Source organism: Taudactylus pleione, unplaced genomic scaffold (assembly GCF_031769625.1).
Source record: "Taudactylus pleione unplaced genomic scaffold, aTauple2 ptg000100l, whole genome shotgun sequence".
Lineage (NCBI taxonomy): Eukaryota > Metazoa > Chordata > Amphibia > Anura > Myobatrachidae > Taudactylus > Taudactylus pleione.
The window spans coordinates 17,140,515-17,167,714 of NW_028284502.1; the positions used below are offsets into that span (position 1 = coordinate 17,140,515).

Below are 27,200 nucleotides of genomic sequence, written 5' to 3' on the forward strand. Positions count from 1 at the left end.
GCATACACAGTATTTTGTTTATAACTAGAATAATAAACAAACAAGTATTCTGCATTGATAAGTAAAGTTGGTGATGTGTTGCAATATTTGGATATTTATGAAAAAAAAAATTACCCTGTGTGTGTGAACCAGAAGGGATTATTTATCCTGGGTGGGATTGATCAGATTTTAATCAGCCTGGATGAAATATGAGGTCAGGTGGAAGCTATCTGAGGTGCCGAGAGGTGTAGGGGAGGAGTGGGTACTAATTCCAGGGCTCAGGCCTCTTGGAGGCACCTGACGGGGGCCTGGGCCAGCAGCTGTGGAGGCAAGTGTCCCCCCTTTGCAGGGCGCGGCACCACACATAGTATCAGCCATTGTTTTTTTCCCGGAGAGGGTGTGGCCATGCCTCCTGGATTTGGCCATGTTCCCTTCCATACTTAGGCCCTTCTGCTGTCTCAAAGTCCCTGGAGACTGTAGTGACATACAGATGCAGTCATCGGTCATTCACAATACATGTGTTTCCTTCTTATGTCCAGCCAGATGAGTAGATTGTTGCATCTGTGGCCAACCACAGGCAGAATTGGGTGGCCCATTTAAGTAATTTTCCAATTGAAATACTGTAGTCCAACAGTCTTTGGCTGACTGTATTGCATGTGCCCCTATTTTATCTTACAAATCCTTGTCCACTTTCACCCTCCATAAGTCTGTCCTCAGGTCATATATTTGTCTTCAGTTGTCTTCAGTCATTTGGTGAGCAAGCAGAAAGAATTACCAGATGTGTGGGCTGCACTGAACAACCTTACATCTAGGCAGGTGACATCCTAACATTAAAAAATAATAAAGAGAGGAAACTATTGCTTCAAAAAACAAGTGCAGCAAAGAAATACTGGAGTCGTCCCTCTCACTCCAAATTAGTCAAGATATAAAGAAATGTATAAAATTGTGCACCCAGTTAGGACACAATAATAATAATAATCTAATGGTCAATAATGGACCAGTCTTATTGAAATGTCCATGTAAAATAACCATATATAGGTCAAAAATCGGGAAGGGGAGCGGAGGAAACAAAAGGCCTGAAATAGTGAAAAATTATATTTTATTCCAAAAAGACAGGATAAGAACGGTATAATAGAGTGAAATAGATAACATTCACCATATATACACAAGCAAGGCAGCGCAATAGATATTAAGGGGTATATTTACTAAAGTGTGGATATTTTGAAGTTGATAAGTTGCCCATAACAACCAATCAGATTCTACTTAACATGTATCTAGTACCATCTATAAGATAATAGCTAGAACCAGATTGGTTGCTATGGGCAACATCTCCACTTCTAAAAAACTGCACTTTAGTAAATATTCCCCTAAGGGTGTCATTTCCAAACCCTGATGATCGCATATGCAGTCTATCCACAAGGTGTCCCGAGAAAATGGACCAAAGGGACTGCTGGTGATATGGAAATTTTCCTCTGCTGTTGTTCAGTATCCAGAGAACCTTACTGTAGCCCATCATGTAGACTACAGCAAGGATACCAGGAACAACATCAGAGGAAAGGTTCCTATTTGAGGCCTTTGTTTCCTCTCCTCTATGTTCTGGATTTCTGGTGGAGAATTCTGAGTGTGGATTCCAAATATCCTTAAACAGAGGGGAAAGTGAAATTACAAGATATCTCCGAACTAAATGGACCTGTGACTTTTGACCTACAGTATATACGGATATTTTACATAGACATTTAAATAATACTGGTTCATTATTAACCATTGGATTATTATTATCGTGTGCTAACTGGTTGGTCAAAAAAGTCTGCAGATGAAGCACAATGGAACTTTGTGTGAGAAAAAGCCGCGGCCTCTGCATCATGGCATACGGAGATTTAGGCCCCTGTTCAATTTGGAGCGAAAAGTCAGAGGCCAGACTTTTCGCCATCATCGGAGGTTTTGCCATCAAAAAGTTATAGCGCGCGTCCCCGTTTATCCTTGTATTCAATTCCAAATCGGTGACAACGGGACCAGGCGAAAACGAAATTGGTGAAAAGCCCTGTCATTTTTCAGCCTGACACCCCTAAAAGTTGCTCTGACATGGGGATTCACTATGGGTACCCCTGAATAGCCCTGCATAAGCTATTTGGGGGTATTTGAATGGTCTCAATAGGTGCTGTTTTGCGTTTTTAAGAAGGTGGTGAAGAATAGCATTTAGGAGGGTTTTTTTTTGGCAAAATAAATTATCCCATCAAATTTGGGGTACTTGAAAATGGGTGCTAGCATATTTTAAATTTGCTAATATGGAATTTAAAAAAACGTGAAAAATCCACCTGCCGCAACTACTTGCAATAAAAAACAACACCTACCACATACTTAGGGACCCCCCCAGAGTTAATTTCACTAGTTTAGAAGTTTGTCCCCCAACTTTGACACAGATTACATTTGGGGGACTGTCCAAGGGGTGCAGGGTGATTTTTAGAAGTTTGCACCCCAAAACCCCAATTCTGCACTTTTTCTCGCCACCTATTCATAGGTGATACTTTTTTGCCAGGTCTGATGCATTGACTTTTCGCACCGGCAAAAAGTCGGACAAATTGAATACGGGAAAAAGTGGAATTGGCGAAAATGACGTCATCGGTGAAAAAGTTTCGCCGAGAACGGCTTTTTGCTCCAACTTGAATACGGCACACAGATGTACAAATGTCGCACATCCAATTGATCAATATAATGTAGTAAAGTAGTTTTTGTTGCTCCCAGATGTTTTATTTATGCGAATAAAACACACATTTTGAGTGAGAGAGACGTTTTGGCGTGAGTCACGCCACACAGTGTATGAGGATCTATATTTGACCCTTATGTTTTTCTCTTTTAGATGACACCCCAGAAACATGCATCTACTCCAACTGGTCTCCTTGGTCCGCCTGCAGCTCTGCCACCTGTGATAAGGGCAAAAGGATGAGACAGCGCATGCTGAAAGCGCAGCTGGACCTCAGTGTTTCCTGCCCGGACACCCAGGACTTTGAGCCTTGCATGGGGCCAGGATGCAGCGATGACGGTAATTATAGGTTAACATGACCATTTTGTGTTCCTTACCCCATAATGAGGGTAGTTTGAGTTATTTATACAATTTCTGTTAATATATAAAAGTTTTTTTTTCTGGCTCTATTATACATTAAATTTACGTTAAATTGGAACAAAACTCAGAACATGGAAAGTGTACAGGAAAACTGTGATCTCGCTCATAACAGCTAATCAGATCTTTGCTTTCATTCTCCAAACTTCACTACAAAAATGACAGCAACATTTTCATTGGTGGATATGGACTTTGTTTTAAGGGAATGTTATTGATTTCAATTGCACTAAGAATAGGGTGGTGCCGGTGTATGCTGATAGCGATGACGCCTGCTTTAAAACATCGATGGATAGGGGTGGTGCAGTGCATAAGTGCGCCCGACTCTGCTTATAGGCGGAGGTGCACATTCATTTCTGGGCACGTAATGTGGTCCCATCACATCTTTTTAAGTTTGTGAAGCTAATGTTCTGTTGGATAGTTTATCAGTTCTGCAATTCACCAACTAGGGACAAGTCCTTAAGAAATTACTTAGATTTATTAAGAAGTGCATTAAAACATCCTTGCGCTGATACTATAGATGAAAGTTGGTACAGAGGAAGTCACCAAAAAAAAATGATTAACACATTTATTATCACACATATAATATATATCATTGACCGCTCAACAAAATAATCCTAAAACATCACATAAAATTCTCCATGGAAAAATAATAAATAAATATTACAGGAATTTAATACTTACAAAGTTTTTACTATAATTCTACTTGTTTAGTTAGTTGGAGGAGGTGGATCTTATATTTTTCACTAGTTTCAATATATCAACAGCGGATATTTACTGACCCTACACATAACTTGTGATAGTTGGTAGATATTCAAATATCCTCCTTTTTAAATATATAGGGAGTCTCTCAGTCTGATAGACTGAAGCCGCAGTCAGTTTAGATACAGATGCCTGTTATAAAACCTCTGTGTTGTTCATAAGATGAGACATGCCCAAAAGTTATTAGGTCTCCACTTCGGGTGGTCCGTACACCCCTTCCGAGGTGATTGGGGGAGGAAAGAGAGGGAGGAGGGAGGCTCTACAATTAGTACCTGTCAGGTTATTATGCCCTTTAGTGAGCGGTAGTATGATCCCAGCCTCAACTTCGCAGATGATTCACGTCCAGCAGTGCAATGTATGTCCGTGTCTCCGGAATTCCAGGCAATACCGGTAAACAAGTGGGTGTCACAGAAATATCCAGGGGTCCATAACTGACGCGTTTCGCATCCACAGAATGGGACTTATTAAGAACTAAAGTGCGCCAACCCTGCGAAAAATTTAGAATCCTCCTTGCGCTAATCGGGGCAATAAGAATAATTTTTTTGGGGGGAATGTACCGATTGAAATGACGCAATCAGTATGAAGTAAAGCGATCGCATACGTGATCACTTTACTTCCGTGATTGGGAACTAGCTGCACTACTGCACATGCAAAGACACCACACATGCGTGTGCCAGAGTCCATTGCCAGGGGGGGGCAATCTGTAGCCCATAGGGTGCAATGGCATTCCAGAGCATGGTAAATCCTGTACTGTAGCAGAACCTACAGGAGCTGCTTTTGCGATAGAAAATAGGGGGTCCTCCAGACACAAATCCAGATGATAGCAGTTAATAAATATGAGAGCAAAGTTAAGTCTATGTTAATTGAAGTGTATTATGTATTGTGTGTAAAAAAGTGAGTTGTAACATCAAAAGTATAAATAGTCTGCAGACAGTTCCAGCATGTTTTGTCATCATCTTGCAAGCAGGGCATGCTGAGCCTTATAGTGCCAGTCCAACTGTAGAGCTCCAGACTCTGATGCTGTACCTGCCTCCCTAAAGCTGGGATTCTTAGCACATTCATGGCAAACATTATCAGACATTTATTATGGTGCAAAACATGTGGCACACATACTGTAGCTCTTCTATTTGCCCATTTGTCTGTCTAGGGCAGGGGTGGGGAACCTTTTTTCTGCCGAGGGCCATTTTGATATATGTAACATTATTTGCAGGCCTGGTGCAGGCCACGCCCCCTCCGTGTGATGTCATACAGGGGTGGGGCCACAATAGCCAGTGATTACAGCAATGCCTGGAGCATCCTGAGGATGCTCCGGGGAGCTGTAAGGACAGCGATGTGACCATCTCAAGCATTCTAAGGATGCCCCAGGCGGCACTGCTACATAGATTCTGGCTAGCAGAAAAAAGCTCAGAGGGCCAGACCAAATGATTCCAGGGGCCTTATACGGCCCCCGGACCTAAGGTTCTCCATCCCTGGTCTAGGGCATGCAACATTACCATCAACATCTAAGTCTCTGTAATCTTAAAATCAATCTGCCCCTACCCCCAAATGTGTCAATGAAAACAGTCGTTATCCTAAAATATTGTTGAGTTTAGCCTCATCTATAGCTTAAATAAATCCTGACAGTGAAGGGACACCAGGACCATCAGTAGAAATGTTGCAGCCACTTTGGCCTGCTGATCCCTAAAACTAGTGGATGACATCACAAAACGCCATTACTGCTACTTTTCTGTACTTACACTGATGACCTGGATGTCTGGATCTTCTGTGTTTCAGAGGCCTCAACATGCATGATGTCCGAGTGGATCATGTGGTCTCCCTGCAGCGTCTCCTGTGGAATGGGAATGAGATCCAGGGAGCGTTACGTTAAGCAGTTCCCAGAGGATGGATCAATGTGCAAAGTTCCAACAGAAGAGACAGAGAAGTGTGTCGTCAATGAGGAGTGCGGTAACTAGTACCTACTTTTTTTTATCAATGGCTATTTACAATTGATTGTGTTATATCGCAGACCTGCTCAGTCGAATTGTTGTGAACATAGTGAATAATCCTTTTACCTTTGCAATTTATTTGACGTATTTTGTGAATGATTATTCCCTGACCAGAGACAGAGCAGCTCCTGGAAAACCCACCATGAAAAAGAGACTGTTAGTCCAAATGAAAATGCATAGTACAACGCGCTTATGTATATAGGGCCTGATTCAGCATGGATCACAAGGCTGCGTTCGCACGCACTCACTCGCTGCGGAAATATGCTAATGAAGGCAACCGTAGCACTATACCAAGACGCCCATCACTGTATAAAGCCTCCCACTTCCCATGACATGCAACGCAAGTCAGCAAAAACATCGGTAACATTGAGTAACATCGGAACCATCCGCACAGTTGTGGTTGACCTGACCCTATGTCACAAACTGCTAAACTTCCTGTCGCCATCTAGACCTCTGCCAGCGTATGCAATCGCAGGGGCTTAATTATGCACACTCCCGTAATAGTGTTCAAATGCACAAACACGCCTGCGTTCTTCTGACCAACCCCCTCTCCACCCCCAAAGAGTCACTTCATGTCAATCACTGAGATGGAACTGCGCGCTCACTGCGATCGCTTCCTGATCGCAGAGGCCGGATCACGCATGCGCACTGTGATGCATTCGCAGAGCACAAAAATCGACTGGCTGCGTGCCAACGCAGCCTTGCGATCCAACCTGAATAAGGCCCATAGTACAATGGAGGTGAAAGAAAGTCACTACATCCAATCATAATTAGTTGTCATTAAAAGAAATGCTTACGTTTTATGAATAGGTTATTTCCTTGTAACAAATATAGAATGTGCACTTAGTATATGAATAAAACTGGTATCAACTAGTCACAAAGTATAATATGCCTGAGCCTCCATTGGAATGCATGATGCGATCGCAGTGCGCACCATAGCGTACTGTAGCATATGCAGGTGTGGGGAGTCGCATGGCACGCTGCGTGGGCACGTTTGGGGCACGATGAGCCACAATGTAACTGGGCGCATCTATATACCAGTCAGTAATCATTTTAAAACCTAGACATGTGTAGTAAATACACATTGATTATCTCGTTTCAATGTCACCTGTAAAGGCGTGTGATATACAGTATTAGGCAGCTAGTGAAAACTATGGGATCTATGTACTAAGTCTCGGAGAGATAAAGTAACAACCAATCAGCTCCTAACTGTCCTTTTTCAAACAGCCTGTAAAGTGACAGGAGCTGATTGGTTGGTACTTTATCTCCATCCACTTTATATCTCTCCAAGGCTTAGTACATAGACCCCCTAAGTTCTTGAAGTTGATGTGTTGGAAGCAGGGAATATGGGCCGGTGTAAGGATCTGAGCATCTTTGACAAGGGCCAAATATGTATTTACTTATTAAATCAAATAAATAATTCTGAAGATAATAATCCTTATTGAAGATAATAATCTATTTGAGATAAATTTCGCAAACATCACGGCTTTATAAATGTAAGAGTGCACCAAGAAGGAGCTTTATGATATAAAGGTGTCAGAACACACTGGCCCTCATTCAGACCCGCTCTCAAGCGATATGCGCTCGCAAGCGGGTCGATGGTGGGGCACTGTGCACGCGCCGCACGTGTGCCCCGGAGCGAGTGAGAAATTCACTAGCTCCGGGGCTAGCTACAAACGGGGCGGCTGTCGATGTTCATCGACAGCTCGCCCCGTTTTGTATGCGGGCAAACGGAGGTGTTCCTGAAGGAACGCCTTCCGTTTGTGGGCGGCCCTACTGACATCACTCGTGATGTCAATAGTGAGCTTCCTGCTTAGCGAGCGGCCGGCTACAAAAAAAACAAAACGCTGTCCTCATTCAGAGCGAGTGCTCGCTTTTTGCGAGCGGCTCTGAATGAGGTCCACAGTGTGTCTCAGCTTGCTATGTAGCCGCAGACCGGCCAAAGTGCCCATGCTAACCTCTCTCCACCACTGATGGCCCCTACAATGGGCACGTAAGCATCAGAACTGGTCCATGAAGCAATGGAAGAAGGTGGCCTGGTCTTTATTTTACATTATGTGAACTCAACCCTGCGGAGGCAGTGTGATGCTCTGGCCAATGTTCTGCTGGGAAACCTTGGGTTCTGGCATTCATGTGGATGTTACTTTGACACGGACCCGCTACCTAAACATTGTTGCAGTACACCACTACACAGCAACGGTATTTCCTGATGGCAGTGGCCTCTTTCAGCAGGATAATGTGCCCTGTCACACTGCAAAGATTGTTCAGGAATGGTTTGAGGGCCATGACAAAGAGTTCTTGACCTCCAAATTCCCCAGATTCAATCTGAGCATCCGTGGGATTGCTGGAAAGACAAGTCCGAGCCGCGGAGGCCCCACCTTGCAGGACTCAAAGGATCTGCTGCTAACATCTAGTTGCTAGATACCACAGGACACCTTCAGAGGACTTGTGGAGCCCATATCTCGACCGGTCTGTTTATACGGCATGAGAGGGACCTACACAATATTAGGCAGGTGGTTTTAATGTTATAGCTTATTGGTGTAAAACTGAATGTTTAGTACTGATATACTGTAAGTCGTTTCTAATGCTACATTTGCGGAAATCAATCACAATCTGAAAAAAAAAGAACAAACTAAAGCCCTCATTCAGAGCCGTTCGCTATTTGCGGTCGTTCGTTCAAAAACAAGGGGTGGCTATTCAAATGATCCGTTCGCACATTGCAGTCTGTTCACACCTCTAAGTCTGAACGAGCGAACAAAACATACGCTCGTTTATTTGTTAAAAACGCCCCCTGGCCGCTCGCACCATACGTCATGTCCGCTATTTATTAGATTAATCGAGTACATCGTACAGCGTATGAACTGCTCGCTATTCTTGTGGTTGGTTTTTTCAATCGCTATTTTGCGAGCAGTTCTGAGTTAAAAAAAACCAAGTGACGTGGTCAATGACGCTGCTGTATTAATTATGCACTCCCTTAAAACGCCCGTTTTGACCTTTAAGCACGCCTGCGTTCGAATTCCACTCCCCCGTTTTCAAGCACCTTCCCCTGTTACCACCCACATACGCCTCATTCTGTCACTCAAAATAGCAGGCACTCGCTATATAGCGTACAAACGATTTTCGGCCGCACTGACTGGTTCGCGCATGCGTACTAAAAAACGTACGCATGCGCAGATGTGCGAACATCGCTCGGAAGGAGCGGCCGCTTACGAGCGGCTCTGAATCAGGCCCTAAGCGTAAAAAAATTCAGCAGGAGATTCAATGTTCTTGACTACAAGAATAATAAATTGTAAATAGTTGTGTATATAATAGTATGAAAGGTAATGTGACACAGGCGTATTGAATGCTTTTGCTTTGTCAGCTAGAAAAGCGATAACAATCATAGTGCTCAATTACTACCATGGTAACAGCTTTAAGAAGAGTAGGAATGTTCCTCCCTTGTCACACAGGAGCAGTTAAACTCAGAAAACATTGCATGCAGCATCTTCAGTCATATGGGCGAGAATAAGCTCTGAAGACAACTGTTTACTTGCACTTTGTGTGGGATATGCGAGTGTACAGGTGGTATGGCAGTTATGTACACACCAGCGGATGCTTTATAACTACTGTGATGTTGTGGGGTAATTAGCTCGGTAGATTAGGGTCAGTGGTGCTGTGATTAGGTGCAGAATTAGAGTCCACACATTGCATTCCAGTAAAAATAAATGAAAATGGCGCTTTACATTCAGCATGGAAACTAGGAAACAGAAATAGAAAATAATAAATGCCTAGCCCTCTCTTAGGGCACTAGCTCACCTCTTGAACGCTCTCTATACAAGCAGCATGAAAGTCTCTCACAGTCTCTGAGATTTGTGGTCCTTCCTGCCACATGCAGGACTGGACACTGGCCTCCTGGCCTGGTATAGCTTCCTTAGCTTGTTTGTTGCTAGGTGATACCAGTTTTGTAAATCATATCATTACTGATTCCTCTTCTTCACCACAGTACACATGGTGCAATCACTGTCACTGATTCCTCCCCGCCCCCACAGTACACATGGTGCAATCACTGTCGCTGATTCCTCCCCGCCCCCACAGTACACATGGTGCAATCACTGTCCCTGATTCCTCCCCGCCCCCACAGTACACATGGTGCAATCACTGTCACTGATTCCTCCCCGCACCCACAGTACACATGGTGCAATCGCTGTCACTGATTCCTCCCCGCCCCCACAGTACACATGGTGCAATCACTGTCACTGATTCCTCCCTGCCCCCACAGTACACATGGTGCAATCACTGTCACTGATTCCTCCTTGCCCCCACAGTACACATTGTGCAATCACTGTCACTGATTCCTCCTTGCCCCCACAGTACACATGGTGCAATCACTGTCGCTGATTCCTCCCCGCCCCCACAGTACACATGGTGCAATCACTGTCACTGATTCCTCCCCGCCCCCACAGTACACATGGTGCAATCACTGTCACTGATTCCTCCCTGCCCCCACAGTACACATGGTGCAATCACTGTCACTGATTCCTCCCTGCCCCCACAGTACACATGGTGCAATCACTGTCACTGATTCCTCCCTGCCCCCACAGTACACATGGTGCAATCACTGTCACTGATTCCTCCCTGCCCCCACAGTACACATGGTGCAATCACTGTCACTGATTCCTCCTTGCCCCCACAGTACACATGGTGCAATCACTGTCACTGATTCCTCCTTGCCCCCACAGTACACATGGTGCAATCACTGTCACTGATTCCTCCCCGCCCCCACAGTACACATGGTGCAATCACTGTCGCTGATTCCTCCCTGCCCCCACAGTACACATGGTGCAATCACTGTCGCTGATTCCTCCCCGCCCCCACAGTACACATGGTGCAATCACTGTCGCTGATTCCTCCCCGCCCCCACAGTACACATGGTGCAATCACTGTCGCTGATTCCTCCCTGCCCCCACAGTACACATGGTGCAATCACTGTCGCTGATTCCTCCCTGCCCCCACAGTACACATGGTGCAATCACTGTCGCTGATTCCACCTTGCCCCCACAGTACACATGGTGCAATCACTGTCGCTGATTCCACCTTGCCCCCACAGTACACATGGTGCAATCACTGTCGCTGATTCCTCCCCGCCCCCACAGTACACATGGTGCAATCACTGTCGCTGATTCCTCCCTGCCCCCACAGTACACATGGTGCAATCACTGTCACTGATTCCTCCTTGCCCCCACAGTACACATGGTGCAATCACTGTCACTGATTCCTCCTTGGCCCCACAGTACACATGGTGCAATCACTGTCACTGATTCCTCCTTGCCCCCACAGTACACATGGTGCAATCACTGTCGCTGATTCCTCCCCGCCCCCACAGTACACATGGTGCAATCACTGTCGCTGATTCCTCCCCGCCCCCACAGTACACATGGTGCAATCACTGTCGCTGATTCCTCCCTGCCCCCACAGTACACATGGTGCAATCACTGTCACTGATTCCACCTTGCCCCCACAGTACACATGGTGCAATCACTGTCGCTGATTCCTCCCCGCCCCCACAATACACATGGTGCAATCACTGTCGCTGATTCCTCCCTGCCCCCACAGTACACATGGTGCAATCACTGTCACTGATTCCTCCTTGCCCCCACAGTACACATGGTGCAATCACTGTCACTGATTCCTCCTTGCCCCCACAGTACACATGGTGCAATCACTGTCACTGATTCCTCCTTGCCCCCACAGTACACATGGTGCAATCACTGTCGCTGATTCCTCCCTGCCCCCACAGTACACATGGTGCAATCACTGTCACTGATTCCTCCCCGCCCCCACAGTACACATGGTGCAATCACTGTCGCTGATTCCTCCCCGCCCCCACAGTACACATGGTGCAATCACTGTCGCTGATTCCTCCCTGCCCCCACAGTACACATGGTGCAATCACTGTCACTGATTCCACCTTGCCCCCACAGTACACATGGTGCAATCACTGTCGCTGATTCCTCCCCGCCCCCACAGTACACATGGTGCAATCACTGTCGCTGATTCCTCCCTGCCCCCACAGTACACATGGTGCAATCACTGTCACTGATTCCTCCTTGCCCCCACAGTACACATGGTGCAATCACTGTCACTGATTCCTCCTTGCCCCCACAGTACACATGGTGCAATCACTGTCACTGATTCCTCCTTGCCCCCACAGTACACATGGTGCAATCACTGATTCCTCCCCGCCCCCACAGTACACATGGTGCAATCACTGTCGCTGATTCCTCCCCGCCCCCACAGTACACATGGTGCAATCACTGTCGCTGATTCCACCTTGCCCCCACAGTACACATGGTGCAATCACTGTTGCTGATTCCTCCCCGCCCCCACAGTACACATGGTGCAATCACTGTCGCTGATTCCTCCCTGCCCCCACAGTACACATGGTGCAATCACTGTCACTGATTCCTCCTTGCCCCCACAGTACACATGGTGCAATCACTGTCATTGATTCCTCTTTGCCCCCACAGTACACATGGTGCAATCACTGTCACTGATTCCTCCCTGCCCCCACAGTACACATGGTAATCACTGTCACTGATTCCTCCCTGCCCCCACAGTACACATGGTGCAATCACTGTCACTGATTCCTCCCTGCCCCCAAAGTACACATGGTGCAATCACTGTCACTGATTCCTCCCTGCCCCCACAGTACACATGGTGCAATCACTGTCACTGATTCCTCCCTGCCCCCACAGTACACATGGTGCAATCACTGTCACTGATTCCTCCCTGCCCCCAAAGTACACATGGTGCAATCACTGTCACTGATTCCTCCCTGCCCCCACAGTACACATTGTGCAATCACTGTCACTGATTCCTCCCTGCCCCCACAGTACACATGGTGCAATCACTGTCACTGATTCCTCCCTGCCCCCACAGTACACATGGTGCAATCACTGTCACTGATTCCTCCCTGCCCCCACAGTACACATGGTGCAATCACTGTCACTGATTCCTCCCTGCCCCCACAGTACACATGGTGCAATCACTGTCACTGATTCCTCCCTGCCCCCACAGTACACATGATGCAATCACTGTCACTGATTCCTCCTTGCCCCCACAGTACACATGGTGCAATCACTGTCACTGATTCCTCCTTGCCCCCACAGTACACATGGTGCAATCACTGTCACTGATTCCTCCCCGCCCCCACAGTACACATGGTGCAATCACTGTCGCTGATTCCTCCCTGCCCCCACAGTACACATGGTGCAATCACTGTCGCTGATTCCTCCCCGCCCCCACAGTACACATGGTGCAATCACTGTCGCTGATTCCTCCCCGCCCCCACAGTACACATGGTGCAATCACTGTCGCTGATTCCTCCCTGCCCCCACAGTACACATGGTGCAATCACTGTCGCTGATTCCTCCCTGCCCCCACAGTACACATGGTGCAATCACTGTCGCTGATTCCACCTTGCCCCCACAGTACACATGGTGCAATCACTGTCACTGATTCCACCTTGCCCCCACAGTACACATGGTGCAATCACTGTCGCTGATTCCTCCCTGCCCCCACAGTACACATGGTGCAATCACTGTCACTGATTCCTCCTTGCCCCCACAGTACACATGGTGCAATCACTGTCACTGATTCCTCCTTGCCCCCACAGTACACATGGTGCAATCACTGTCACTGATTCCTCCTTGCCCCCACAGTACACATGGTGCAATCACTGTCGCTGATTCCTCCCTGCCCCCACAGTACACATGGTGCAATCACTGTCACTGATTCCTCCCCGCCCCCACAGTACACATGGTGCAATCACTGTCGCTGATTCCTCCCCGCCCCCACAGTACACATGGTGCAATCACTGTCGCTGATTCCTCCCTGCCCCCACAGTACACATGGTGCAATCACTGTCGCTGATTCCTCCCCGCCCCCACAGTATACATGGTGCAATCACTGTCGCTGATTCCTCCCTGCCCCCACAGTACACATGGTGCAATCACTGTCACTGATTCCTCCTTGCCCCCACAGTACACATGGTGCAATCACTGTCACTGATTCCTCCTTGCCCCCACAGTACACATGGTGCAATCACTGTCACTGATTCCTCCTTGCCCCCACAGTACACATGGTGCAATCACTGATTCCTCCCCGCCCCCACAGTACACATGGTGCAATCACTGTCGCTGATTCCTCCCCGCCCCCACAGTACACATGGTGCAATCACTGTCGCTGATTCCACCTTGCCCCCACAGTACACATGGTGCAATCACTGTTGCTGATTCCTCCCCGCCCCCACAGTACACATGGTGCAATCACTGTCGCTGATTCCTCCCTGCCCCCACAGTACACATGGTGCAATCACTGTCACTGATTCCTCCTTGCCCCCACAGTACACATGGTGCAATCACTGTCACTGATTCCTCTTTGACCCCACAGTACACATGGTGCAATCACTGTCACTGATTCCTCCCTGCCCCCACAGTACACATGGTAATCACTGTCACTGATTCCTCCCTGCCCCCACAGTACACATGGTGCAATCACTGTCACTGATTCCTCCCTGCCCCCAAAGTACACATGGTGCAATCACTGTCACTGATTCCTCCCTGCCCCCACAGTACACATGGTGCAATCACTGTCACTGATTCCTCCCTGCCCCCACAGTACACATGGTGCAATCACTGTCACTGATTCCTCCCTGCCCCCAAAGTACACATGGTGCAATCACTGTCACTGATTCCTCCCTGCCCCCACAGTACACATTGTGCAATCACTGTCACTGATTCCTCCCTGCCCCCACAGTACACATGGTGCAATCACTGTCACTGATTCCTCCCTGCCCCCAAAGTACACATGGTGCAATCACTGTCACTGATTCCTCCCCGCCCCCACAGTACACATGGTGCAATCACTGTCACTGATTCCTCCTGGCACACCATTTCATATTGTAAGCATAGTAGCTATGTTATGACCTAACACAAGTCCGTCCTTCCTCCCTCCCCTCCTTCTCTATCTTTATGAGAAGATCTATAATACTTTGTTTCTATATGATTTAATACACAGAGCCAAGTACTTGTATTGTAACAGAATGGGCTGAGTGGGAGGAGTGCAGCGCCACCTGTGGAATGGGGATGAAAAAGCGACACAGGATGATTAAGATGACTCCAGCAGATGGGTCCATGTGCAAGGCCGAGACCTCAGAAGTAGAGAAGTGCATGATGCCCGAGTGCCGTAAGTACATTATCAATGTATCATCATGTAAATCATATTGTTATGTGGTGTGAAGTCATAACTGAGACTGTTCAAACAAGAAGCCACTGTACGGATCAGACAGAACACAAAACAAAGCAAAGCTACGCGGTATTATATGTTACTGTAAAAAATATACAAATCTAGGAGTCAGGGCCAGCTCTAGGGGTGTTCGACCTGAGCAGTCGCACAGGGGAGCCACCCATAGACGGCGCACCCCTCACCAACATCCCGATTTCAGCGGGACATTACTGTCCCGCTGTTCCACCCGTGGGCCGAAGTGGTAATTAGGCCACGCCCCCATTTTGCACGAAGATAGGGCGCTCTGGAGGAGGCCGGCACACGGTGCTCCGACCCCTGGAGCCGGCCCTGCTAGGAGTGTAGGGCACATTTTTTATTAGGAAAAAATTCTGCTGCGCTCTAATAAGGCCTTTCAGAAACCTCCGGTGAATGTTCTCAGGTTCTCGTCTTCTGGAAGCCATTTGGAAGGTGCCCTGGGGAATGTCTTGTCTCTGTGGGTCTTCCTAAGCCTTCTTCACATTTGTTATAACGATTCATAGACCATTGACTGCCCTTTTGTAGCCTCTCTATAACCAGGCTTGTGACCTCAGTTTGACTCGTGACAAAATGACCCATGTGTTATCTCAAATGAAATACGATTCATGTTTACAGTAGAGTTTATTAGTAGCAATGCATAGTTACATTTTTTTTTACTGTGCATATTGCTAGCACACATGTAGAGTAGATGTACAAGTTGGGTGAAACATTTAAATGTAGTCTGAAAATAGCTATATAAGCTGTCTGACAATGGTCGTTTTCTGACTGCATTTACCACCACTTTCAATAATGATCTCATCATACTGAAACAAATTGACAGCACAAATGTTGCTATATTGAGCCAACTATCTGATATTGCTGCAGTTATTGCAGCACGCCTGGTCAGTTTAATTTCTGGCACAAATGGAGCAAGCCTACCACTTGGTCAGAGCACAATAATCTGTGTCCAATAACATCTGCCACAGGCAACTTGGTTTCATACCCTCGTTTCTAATGTATAACCCCAGTAGCAAGCAGACATAGGGGCCTATTCTTTATTGGGGGCCGGGTGGCCCTCGATAATTAAGTATGCAAATCGCTGCGGTTAGCAGCAGTGAATACCAAAAAAATATAGCAAATCAACATTGCTCCAGTGCGGTGTCAGCTTATCGAAAATCATCTGTCCTCGCAATCTATATAACGAATACTTTTGAAGCAGTGTAAATTTGCACAGACAAATCTGTTTTGGCAGTGTTAGTGCACGTGTGTAAACCCAGCATTTTGTCCAGCTCCAAAAATGTGGAATTTGGTCCCCATACAATAATATGTGGACAGCCGGCCAGATCGGGACTGAAAGTTAAACAGGAGATATCCTTGATATATCTTGTGTTACCTGTATAACGAATGACCCCAATACTTAATGTCTACAAGTAGAAATTAAGGGATAATGAATAGACCTCCTAGTTTAAATATGGCAATATACGGTAAGAAACTACAAAGTTATGTATTTCTAAGTGTAGCTCACCTCTCTTGTAGGATCAGATCCCCAATACTCATAGTTAGGTAACCTAAGTTATTATCAATACAGAGACCAGCAAAAGAATAATGCAAGCAATTTCCAAATAACAGGAATTTGGTCAGGTGCACAGAAAGGCAATAACAACAAGCAGGGGTGAGACAAAAATGAGATCCAGAGACATGTTAAATTTTCGGTAGACAGATGTGAATGGAGAGTAGTTAGAAGCTAAGTAGTCACCAACATAGAGGCAAACATGAGAGTCATGAGAAAGCAAAACAGATGTCAGAAGGTGATGTGTCTTTCAATAGTTCATGGAGTGTGCACTAGTGTAATATCACAGACTATCACCTAGCATTGACTGCTAGGTGAAGTCTTGCTATAAATTTTAAATGTCAAGACTCTAATCATTGACAGATCAGTTGGTAGCTCGTATGCAGACAATTTCACAACATGCTGTGATAATTTCACCATTAGTTAGTCCAGTTGCTTTAGTACAAAAAAGAAGTTCTAACCTTTGACTCCACAAGCAGCAAGTAAAGACCGTAAAATAAGTCACCCACTTGTACAAACAAGATACATACAGAAAAGAACGAACGGTCTTACGATATTCGCGCTATGGATGGTTCCAGAAATCCTTGAGATGTAGAATTTCGTCCAAATGTTGTTTCCAATATATAAAAAACATACACAAATATACAATGGTGTGATAAGGTTTACAGCCCAAAATCCTTCGTGTTAAATCCTACAGAAAGTGGTGAGATAGTCCTCATCCAAGAATATCTTTACGTTATTGTATCCAACTTCCTTAGAAGGCAGCCAGTGTGCAGACAGTCCACCATACAGTACGAATGCTTACATGTATGCTTACTTGTTGCACATAAAGGTTTCTTTTTATTCTTCCTCCAAAGTCTTAGTTTATATGACCAATTCCTCATGGTGATATATATGAACAGCGTCAAATAAAAGAAGGAATATTATTATTATTATTATTATTATCCTTTATTTATATGGCGCCACAAAGGTTCCGCAGCGCCTTAGAATCAGATGGTGTGGATACTGAAGATAAAAGTATATTTTATTAATAAAAACTTAAAGGGGCATTGCATGCTTAGAGCCATATTCAATTTGAGCCGAGCCACGATACTTTTTCGCCCCCCTGGACTTTTCGCCTACTTCGCCTGTTTTGTAGGCGGAAAAGTATCGCGTGCGTGCCCGCTTTACCCCGTATTCTATATGAAAGTACGCGAAAACGGGACCTGGCGAAACTTGAACAGGCAGAAAGTACTGTCAGATTTGGGGAAATCAGCCTGACAGCCCCCAAAGGCTGCTCTGACATCGGGGTTCACTATGGTACCCCCCGATTTGGCTTGCTGAAGGTATTTGGTGTTTTTAAATGGGCTCAATAGCTGCTAAATAGCGTTTTTGTATAAGTGGTGCAGAATAGATTTCAGGAGTATTTTTTCCGGAAAATTACTTATCCCAGCAAATTTGGGGTACTTGAAAATGGGGGTCAGCATATTTAAAAGTTGCTAAAGTGATCTTGAAAAAATTGGTGTTTCTTAATATTTTTTTGATAGTTTACCTTTGGGGGACTGTCTGAAGGCTGCATGGGGGTTCCTGCACCGTTGCACCCCAAAACCCCAATTCTGCACTTTTTTCCACCTGCTATTCATAGGCGAAACTTTTTCACCTATTACATTGCATTGTTCGCTCAAATTGAATATGGGGTAAAAGCAAAACAGGTGAAAATGACGGCATCGGCGAAAAAGTATCGCGGATCCGGACTTTTCGCCTCAAATTGAATACGGCTCCATATGTGGTTAACACCAAGTACACTGTAGGTAGATGGACCCTGGGTATATCACTACAGTGACAATGTCAATCCAGACAGGCGTGCGATTCCTCCTGTGAACAGACACTCTATCAATGCGTTTCAATGCACTGCGGCGTCTTTATCAAGATAAGTGTCTCTAAAAGACACGTTTTAGCTTTGCTAGTACAGATGCACCATATATACTGTAAGTATTAGGAAAAGCAAATATGTAAATACTGTACATATTATTATCTGTGCAGGCTAATATCTAGGTTTAACTGGATAGTTTTGGACTTAAAATGATATGCATAAATAATGTTAAAACATAAGTAATGGATTATACTTATTTGCCTTTTTATACTAGTAAGTTAAGCTATATGGCACCATGTATGCTATGTTGTTATTTCTATGTATTGAGATTTCCTTATACCTCAGCAGTGCTGGATTAACCATTGAGCAAAATAAGCACATGCTTAGGGCATCAAGGGAAGGGGGGCACCACAGAAATGATCCATTTCCTGATTTATCATGGACCATATGGTGCAAAACTGCAAATGATGAAGCTGAACCAGGTTCCACAAAAAGAGGCTATATACAATAATAACAATAATAATAAAATAGTAATAATAGTGGTGAATAATATACATTAATCTTGGGAATACAATAAACTTAGAATCTGGTAACTGGTTATTTGACATACGGCACACTTGCCGATTTCTAGCTCCCTCCTTCCGGGAGGGAGCTGTTGGGCGTCCTCAGCAGGGGGGGCGTGCCACATCAAAAGGGGGCGTGGCCCAGAAAATGACTCGACAATGGGGCCGGGGCATGGGCGTGACAGCACGATTGCGTCATCGCGGCCCCGCCCCCTCTTCACAATGCCGAGATAAATGGCATTGTGAAGCAGGGGGCGGGGCCACGATGCCGCGATTCAGCGCGAATCGCGTCACCGGCCCCCCCCACGCTGCCGGGGATTATACTGTAATCGCGGGGGGGACAGATAGATCGCCGGGGACCGGAAGGCTTGCCTACCTTTCTGGGAGGCCGGGAGCGGCACCCGATTTTCGGGAGGCTCCCGACCAAATCGGGAGGGTAGGCAAGTATGACATACGGTCCAGCGAGGCTCACGTGACCGTTCATGTCTTGGTCATGTCGGCGGTTCCGTTCAGTCGTCCACTGAGAGTGGGTGCAGCGGTGCCAAGTACAGTGTTGCCAGATGGAGGTTTTTGCCAAATTAGGAGGTTTTTAAAGGCCTTGGTGAGAATTTTGGAGATAGCTTTTGTTTACGTTTTTTGGGGGGAATAAAGTATATATGCAGGCACCAAAATCTTTTAAGTGCTTAGGGCCTCTAAAGATCTTAATCAGGCCCTGTGTCTCTGTAATGTCACAACTTGCTGATTACCTAGCTGAATATTAGTCCATCCCTCAAAGTGACTATCAACGTTATACATACAGTAGGTGATAGATACACTTCAAGTTTATCTCTGTAACCAACAGATACTATCCCATGTATGCTCTCACCGTGGTCTGACTGGAGCGACTGCAGCGTAACATGCGGCAAGGGGACCAGAACAAGACAGAGAATGTTAAAGTCACCAGCTGAACTCGGAGACTGTAATGAGGAACTGAAGCAAGTGGAGAAGTGCATGCTTCCAGAGTGCCGTATGTACAAAAGTCCTCACAGTATCACTCCTCCCTGGCTGTATAACTGCACTTAGCACCTTTTACGTATTCCGCATATTGTTCATTAATGTGTCAGACACTGCAGTGTGAGTGCCCATTGTCCATTAGACTTTGTCATATTATTAATGTGAATAAGATGCATATATTGTATAAAAAGTTATTACATACTTGCCTACCCTCCCGATTTGGTGGGGAGCCTACAGAAAATCGGGTGCCGCTCCCGACCACCCGGAAGGTAAGGGAAGTCTCCCGGAACCAGCCGCAGCCATCCCACACCCCCCGTTGCCGGCCACTTAATATGCAGCCCGGGGGATCAGATGACGCGATTCGCGTTAAATCGTGTCATCGAAGCCCCGCCCTCCGCAGTACAGTGCCTGTATTACGGGCTCTGAAAAGCGGGGGGCGGGGCCACGATGACGTGTTGAGCCGCCACGACCCCTGCTCCGCCCACCTGCTGTGAGAGGAGTGTCGTCCAGGCTGTCCCCTCCCGGAAGGGACATCCTAAAGGTAGGCAAGTCTGAGTTATTATTGTCATAATGCCGACACTGACATAATGTTGACATTGTGAACGTTGACAATGAGAACGTCGACAATTATATTTTAGCCCAACACTAATCCTAATTGCAACCTAACCCTAATAGCAGCCTTACCCTAACCAACCTACCCTAATTGCAGCCTGCCGCTAATCCTAATTGCATGTTAACCCTAAAATGCAACCTAACCCTATTTGCAGCCTAATCCTAATTCTAATTGCAACCTAACCCTAAAATGTAGCCTAACCCTAATTGCAGCCTAGTCATAATTGCATCTTAATCCCAATTCTAATTGCAGCCAAACGCTAACCCTAATTGCATTTTAACCCTAATTCTTATTACAGCCTAACCATAATCCTAATTGCAACCTAACCCTAATCCTAATTGCAGCCTAACCATAACCCTAATTGCAACGTAACCCTAACTGCAGCCTAACCCTAATTCCATCCTAATCCCAATCCTAATTGCAGCCTAACCCTAATCTTGATTGCAGCCTAACCATAACCCTAATTACAACCTAACCCTTGTCCTAATTGCAGCCTAAACAGAACCCTAATTATATATATATATATATATAATTTTTTTTTTTTTAAATATTCTAAGGCTATTTGCAACAATTCATTTGTATTTATTTGTAGTAAGTGGAACTGAAAGCTGGGCTGGGCATTCTATTCCACTGCACATACATAAACCAGCTGCCATTGTAAAACTTGTGCATAATCCCTGGATCTGGCCTAGCGCAGTGGTACGGTAATTCCTACTGCTCCCAGCAAATATAGCGATGCATCTGAGTACTGCTCAGCTGTCCCCGGCGATACCTAATTAATAAATTACAGCGAGAACAGTTTTTTGTTTAACTCTGTCATAAAAAAAAAATAAAATCATTGGAATCGCCACTTGTTTGGAAATAGGTCCCTTAGTCTTTTCTCATTTGATTATGTATTGTAAATTTCTGTCTGTTAATATGCTGTCTTATTGTTTTATTACTGTTTGTCCCCAATTGTAAAGTGCTATGGAGTACAGTATGCTGGTGCTGTTATAAATAATAACTATTATTATTATTATTATTATTATTATTATTATTATTATTATTAATAATAATAATAGTAGTGCACAATTATTTTTATTATTATTATTATTATTATTATTATTATTTGTATTATTATTATTATTAATAATAATAATAGTAGTGCACAATTATTTTTATTATTATTAATAATAATATTATGGCACAAATATTTTGTATAATAATAATAATAATAATAATAAAAATAATAATAAATGTTAATTGCACACTACTATTTTATTTATGGTTGCCTGCCAGTATGTATTTGCAATATAAACATGAGAATGAATATGAAGTAGCAGTTGCTTAGCTAAATTCTTCTGTAGCAAACTTGGCCTAACATGAAATGATATTATTGTAGTTGACATAATAGACTTTGCTGTAAATTGTTCTTTTATTAGTTATTGCAGCTTGTTTCCATTATGTCACTAAAGTACATTATCTAACATAAGGCATCCAATGTAAGACTGCTAAATTACAGATCTGTCTGTACATAGAGGGAAAGAATAATGGTTTAATTTCCTTAATAGACTCCTTGATTATAAATTCTTATATGCAATACAAATCATGGTAAACCTGAACACTGGATAAGGGTATACGGTATAAATGGGCAAGTCAGGGGAGCTTATGTTTATGAATTGTGAGCTTTTTGGCTGCTAAACTGAACCAATTTGGGTGCACAATTTCTGAGATTTTCATGTACTTCCCATATACATGATGATCAGGGCCAGATTAACAATGGGGCAGATGGAGCCAGGGCTGCCATGAGAAATCGTGGGGCCCGGTACAAATGAAAAAGGCAGGGCCCCCCCACCCCCTTTGTTCTTCCCCCCAAAGGTCTGGTGGACGCAAAGGGCCTGGGGTTGAGCTTTGGTATCTGGAATATATATATATATATTTTTTTTTTTTTCCTTTAAATATTAAAAAAGAATAAACAGATTTTTTGTTTCTTAAATTGAGAAAAGCCTAATGATTTACTGTACTGACCTGCTATCCGGAGGTTCAATTACTGTATGTGGTATGGAACACTGGACCTCATTCAGACCCGCTCTCAAGATGCGCTCGCTCGTTGCAAAAAAAAGGGCCGGATATTTAAATTATGTGATCGCACTGCATCGCGTAAGGACGCCCTCTATGTCTTAGTGAGCTACGGCACTGAACGCTCGCAAGTGCGTTAAGACGCCCCCTTTCCCCTTGCAACACAAGTCATCTCCTGGGATTGTTGGATGAATCGGTAACATCAAGAGCCATCGGTGCTGATCGCAGCCCTTGAGGTAGACTTACCCCACCGCAAGCACTGCGATCAGTTCTGGCTGAAATACATGGAGGTGACCTGTACAATGATGCTACTTTGCTAATTATGCACACCCTTTAAACTGCGTTTTGTTGGCCTGACACGCCTGCGTTTGCAACAACACTCCCCCGTTACAAGCACCGTCCCCATCTGTCACTCAAAGCAGCGGGCAGTCTGTGTGCTACGAGCGCACAATTTCCCATCGCAGAGACTGGCTTGCACACACGCACTGCGAATTAGACGCATGCGCATTGAGCAACAATCGCCCGGCAGTGAGTGATCGCTCCTTAGCGACAGGGTCTGAATCAGGCCCAGCACGGACATGGCAAGGGGGCAGAGGTGCAAATAGAGAGAAACACACTTAAGTAAAGGACACAGATGGGATAGGAGCAGAGTCAAAAATGGGAAGTGGGCAGAGGCAGAGATGGAGAGGGGACAAAGGCACAGCTATGAGGGAACTGGGGCACAGATATGGGCACATATGGGGAGAGTACAGAGATAGAAATTTGGGGAGGGGGGAGACAGAAGCAGGATTCATGAATATTACAGGGGACAGTGGGGCAGATTGTATAGGAGGGGGAGGGGGACAGAGCAGGATTCAGCAATAGTACAGGGGACAGATTGTATAGGAGGGGGAGGGGAGGGCAGAGGCAGGATTTAGGCATAGTACAGGGGGCAATGGGGCAGATTGTATAGGAGGGAGGGATGGGGCAGAGGTACCTGTGTGTGTGCACCGCAGTTGCTCTCTCACATTTCCTTCCTCAGTGCAGTGCACACATTATCTGGCCAATGAGAGCAGGGGGAGGAGAGGAGGAGAGCTGAGGGTGGAGCAACTATGGAGGCAGAGGTGATTGAAGTAACTAATTTGATAGGGTCCTGAGAGGGGACCTGTCTGTGAGGGGGAACCGTGCTCCTACCTTTATTATATATATTATATAAGCTGGTCCTCCTGCAGCTGCTCCTGATCACAGTAACAGAAGCAGGACACTGGTGCCCCGTGTGTGTATGATGATCATGCAGCGCTGCCCGGAGAGTTCATTAATGAACGAGTCATCATACACTGCTGAGCTGTGAGTGATGACTCATTCATAGAACTCTCCGGCCAGCACTTAGCAGCCACAGCTGTCCTGTATGAGGGCAATAAATTAGCAATTAACTCTGCTTGCCCCTCAGCTGTCCTGGCCCGGTACAGGAGTGCTGGCTGTCCCCCCCTGATGGCGGCCCTGGATGGAGCTACATCTCCAGGCCTCCACATAACGTTAGGCCCATCATCATAAGTATTCAAATTGTATTTCCAGGTTTCTCATCATGGCAGATTGATGATTTACGGCTGCCTAGCAGGCCACACAGTTGCCCATAAATCATAAGTATTAAAAATAGGTTTTTTTTTTAAGTTATCCCACAAATTGATGCAATTTTTCTATTTTTATATACTTAGGGAGACATTAGGCTGATTGTGTAGGGGTGTACACGCCCACCTGGCTCTGGCCACACCCCCACAACACTGGTCACACCCACATGGCTCTGGCCACACCCACACATCACTGGTCACAGCTCCTTCCCTTCTCAGTATAGGCCCTTGAATATTTCCAGCTTCAGGCCTATTTGGTACTTAATTTGGCCCTGATGATGAGCAGCTAAATATACAATGAGCCCTAATGTCACTCTAGAGGGACTTTGGTAAATTGTCATTTTTCTTGTGATAGAATACCTGAGATTGGTAGTAATTCCCCAATTTGGTTTTGTTTAATTGCCTCTTCAATAAATAAATAAATGATAAGAGAATGACAATATGTACATGTGGTAATTGCTTTCAATGTACAAAAAGTGGAATTATACTGTACAGTTATTTATTCTTTATTTTATTGACAATTTTTATATAGCAGCAGTATACTCTGCATGGCTTAACAATGGGAACAGTAATAGAACAACACTGTGGGTATCAATAGGCAAAGCAGTAAGAAGACAGAAGTTAGATACATTAGTGTAAGTAGCACTTATGTATATACTAAGCATTGGAGAGTTATAAAGTACCAACCAATCAGCTCTTAACTGTCACTTTACAGGCTGTGTTTGAAGAATGACAGTTAGGGGCTGAGCTGAGTGGTTATCTCTCTTCAAGGCTTGATACATACCCCGTAGTTCGCATATTGCATCCTGGACCCAAGTGTTCTCCAGGCTGTACCCCTTTATATGGCAGTCACTATGCTCACTATGCGCAGCATTTATGGTGCCGTAATCCCCACCCCTATGCATGCACCATGTGTTACCCACAATCCCAATCACATCCTCCAATAGTCATTGCATTAGCAGTGTTGTGAGTGGCTCCGTGATTTCAGGTGCTTCTACTTTTCCTGCTAATGCATTGGTTGCAGGTGATACGTGCTGCACTGCAATCACTTTCCCAGTCAGTAATCGTGGTAACGTACAATGGGCCTGATTCAGAGCCGGACGCTATTTGCGGACGGTCGTTCCAAAAAAGGGGCCGGCTATTTAAATTGAGCGCTCGCTCTTTGCGGTTTGTTGACGCCTCTATGTCTGAGCGAGCGAGCGAACGAAAAATGCGCTCGCTATTTTGTAAAGACGCCCCTTTGCCGTTCGCATCACACATCATCTCCGGTATTTATTACCGTATATACTCAAGTATAAGTCGACCCGAATATAAGCCGAGGTACCTACTTTTACCCCAAAAAACTGGGAAAACTTACTGACTCGAGTATAAGCCTAGTGTGGGAAATGGCAGCAGCTGGTAGTGCCCCCAGTAGTAATTCCCCCTGGTTGTGCCCCCAGTAGTAATCCCTCCTGGTAGTGCCCCCAGTGGTAATCCCCCCTTTCAGTGCCTCCATTAGTAATCCCCCCCTGGTAGTACCCCCAGTAGTAATCCCCCCTTTTAGTGCCCCCTGTAGTAATCCCCCACTGGTAGTGCCCCCTGTAGTAATCCTCCCCTGGTAGTTCCCAAGTGGTAATCCCCCCTTTTAGTGCCCCCTGTAGTAATCCCCCCTTTTAGTGCCCCCTGTAGTAATCCCCCCCTGTAGTAATCCCCCCCTGGTAGTGCCCCCTGTAGTAATCCCCCCCTTGTAGTTCCCCCAGTGGTAATCCCCCCTTTTAGTGCCCCCTGATAATGCCCCTTGGTAGTGCCCCCTGTAGTCATCGCCCCCTGGTAGTGCCCCTGATAATGCCCCCTGGTAGTGCCCCCTGTAGTCATCGCCCCCTGGTAGTGCCCCCTGTAGTCCCCCCCCTAGTAGAGAGAGACGTGAAAAGAATAAAAAAAAAATAAACACTTACCTTAAACTCCCGCTCCTGGTCCCGCCGCTGTCTGCTCCTCCGCTCCCGCCGCTGGCCGCTTTGCATGGGAGAGACGTCGTCATGACGACGTGTCTCCCATCACCCACTGCGGGAGCCGGAAGATGGCTCCCGCAGTGGGAGCAGCAGCAGCCGCTGAGAGTCTGACAGACTCTCAGCGGCTGCTGATTACACCAAACACACAGCTGCCGGCTTCGGCGGCTGTGTGTTTGGCAGTGTGTAGCGATGACCGAACTCCGTCCGGTCAGCGCTACACTTGACTCGAGTATAAGCCGAGGGGGTACTTTTTCAGCACATTTTTTTTGCTGAAAAACTCGGCTTATACTCGAGTATATACGGTAGATTAATCGGGTACACCAAAAGGCATCTGAACTGCTCGCAGTGCTTGTGGTAGGTTTTTCTTACCGCTATCACTGTGAGTAGTTCAGGCTAAAAGACAACCAAGTGACGTGGTCGATGACGCTCCTTTACTAATCATGCATTACCATTAAACGCCCTTTTGACCGTTAGGCACGCCTGCGTTGGGATCTCCACTCCCCCGTTTTCAAGCACCTTCCCCTGTTACCACCCACAAACGGTACATTCTGTCAACCAAATTAGCAGCCCCTCGCTGTTTTGCGAGCGCGCGATTTCTGACCGCAATGACTGGTTTGCGCATGCGCATTACGACCCATACGCATGCGCAGTTGTGCGAACATCGCTCAGAGAGAACGAGCGGCTGCTTACGAGTTGCTCTAAATCAGGCCCAATGTACAGTAGGGCAGAGTTTTTCTTCCATTGTGTATGACTGCAGGTTTGGGTTTGAGGAACTGGTGGCCGTGCTGCAAAGTGACTTAATTGTAACATACAAACATGAAAAAAAAAAAATTCCA

At 45.8% G+C, this 27,200-nt stretch overlaps 1 protein-coding gene across 2 annotated transcripts in view; it reads left to right on the plus strand.

Moving 5' to 3' along the window:
- Nucleotides 1–27,200, plus strand: part of SPON1 (spondin 1) — a 420,788-nt gene that overhangs the window by 379,694 nt on the left and 13,894 nt on the right. For both annotated transcript variants that reach the window (XM_088470447.1, XM_088470448.1), the window contains exons 11-14: nt 2,837–3,019; nt 5,630–5,800; nt 14,899–15,066; nt 19,947–20,111. In XM_088470447.1, coding sequence (XP_088326573.1) covers nt 2,837–3,019; nt 5,630–5,800; nt 14,899–15,066; nt 19,947–20,111 — 687 coding nt within the window. The remainder of the gene's footprint in view (nt 1–2,836; nt 3,020–5,629; nt 5,801–14,898; nt 15,067–19,946; nt 20,112–27,200) is intronic.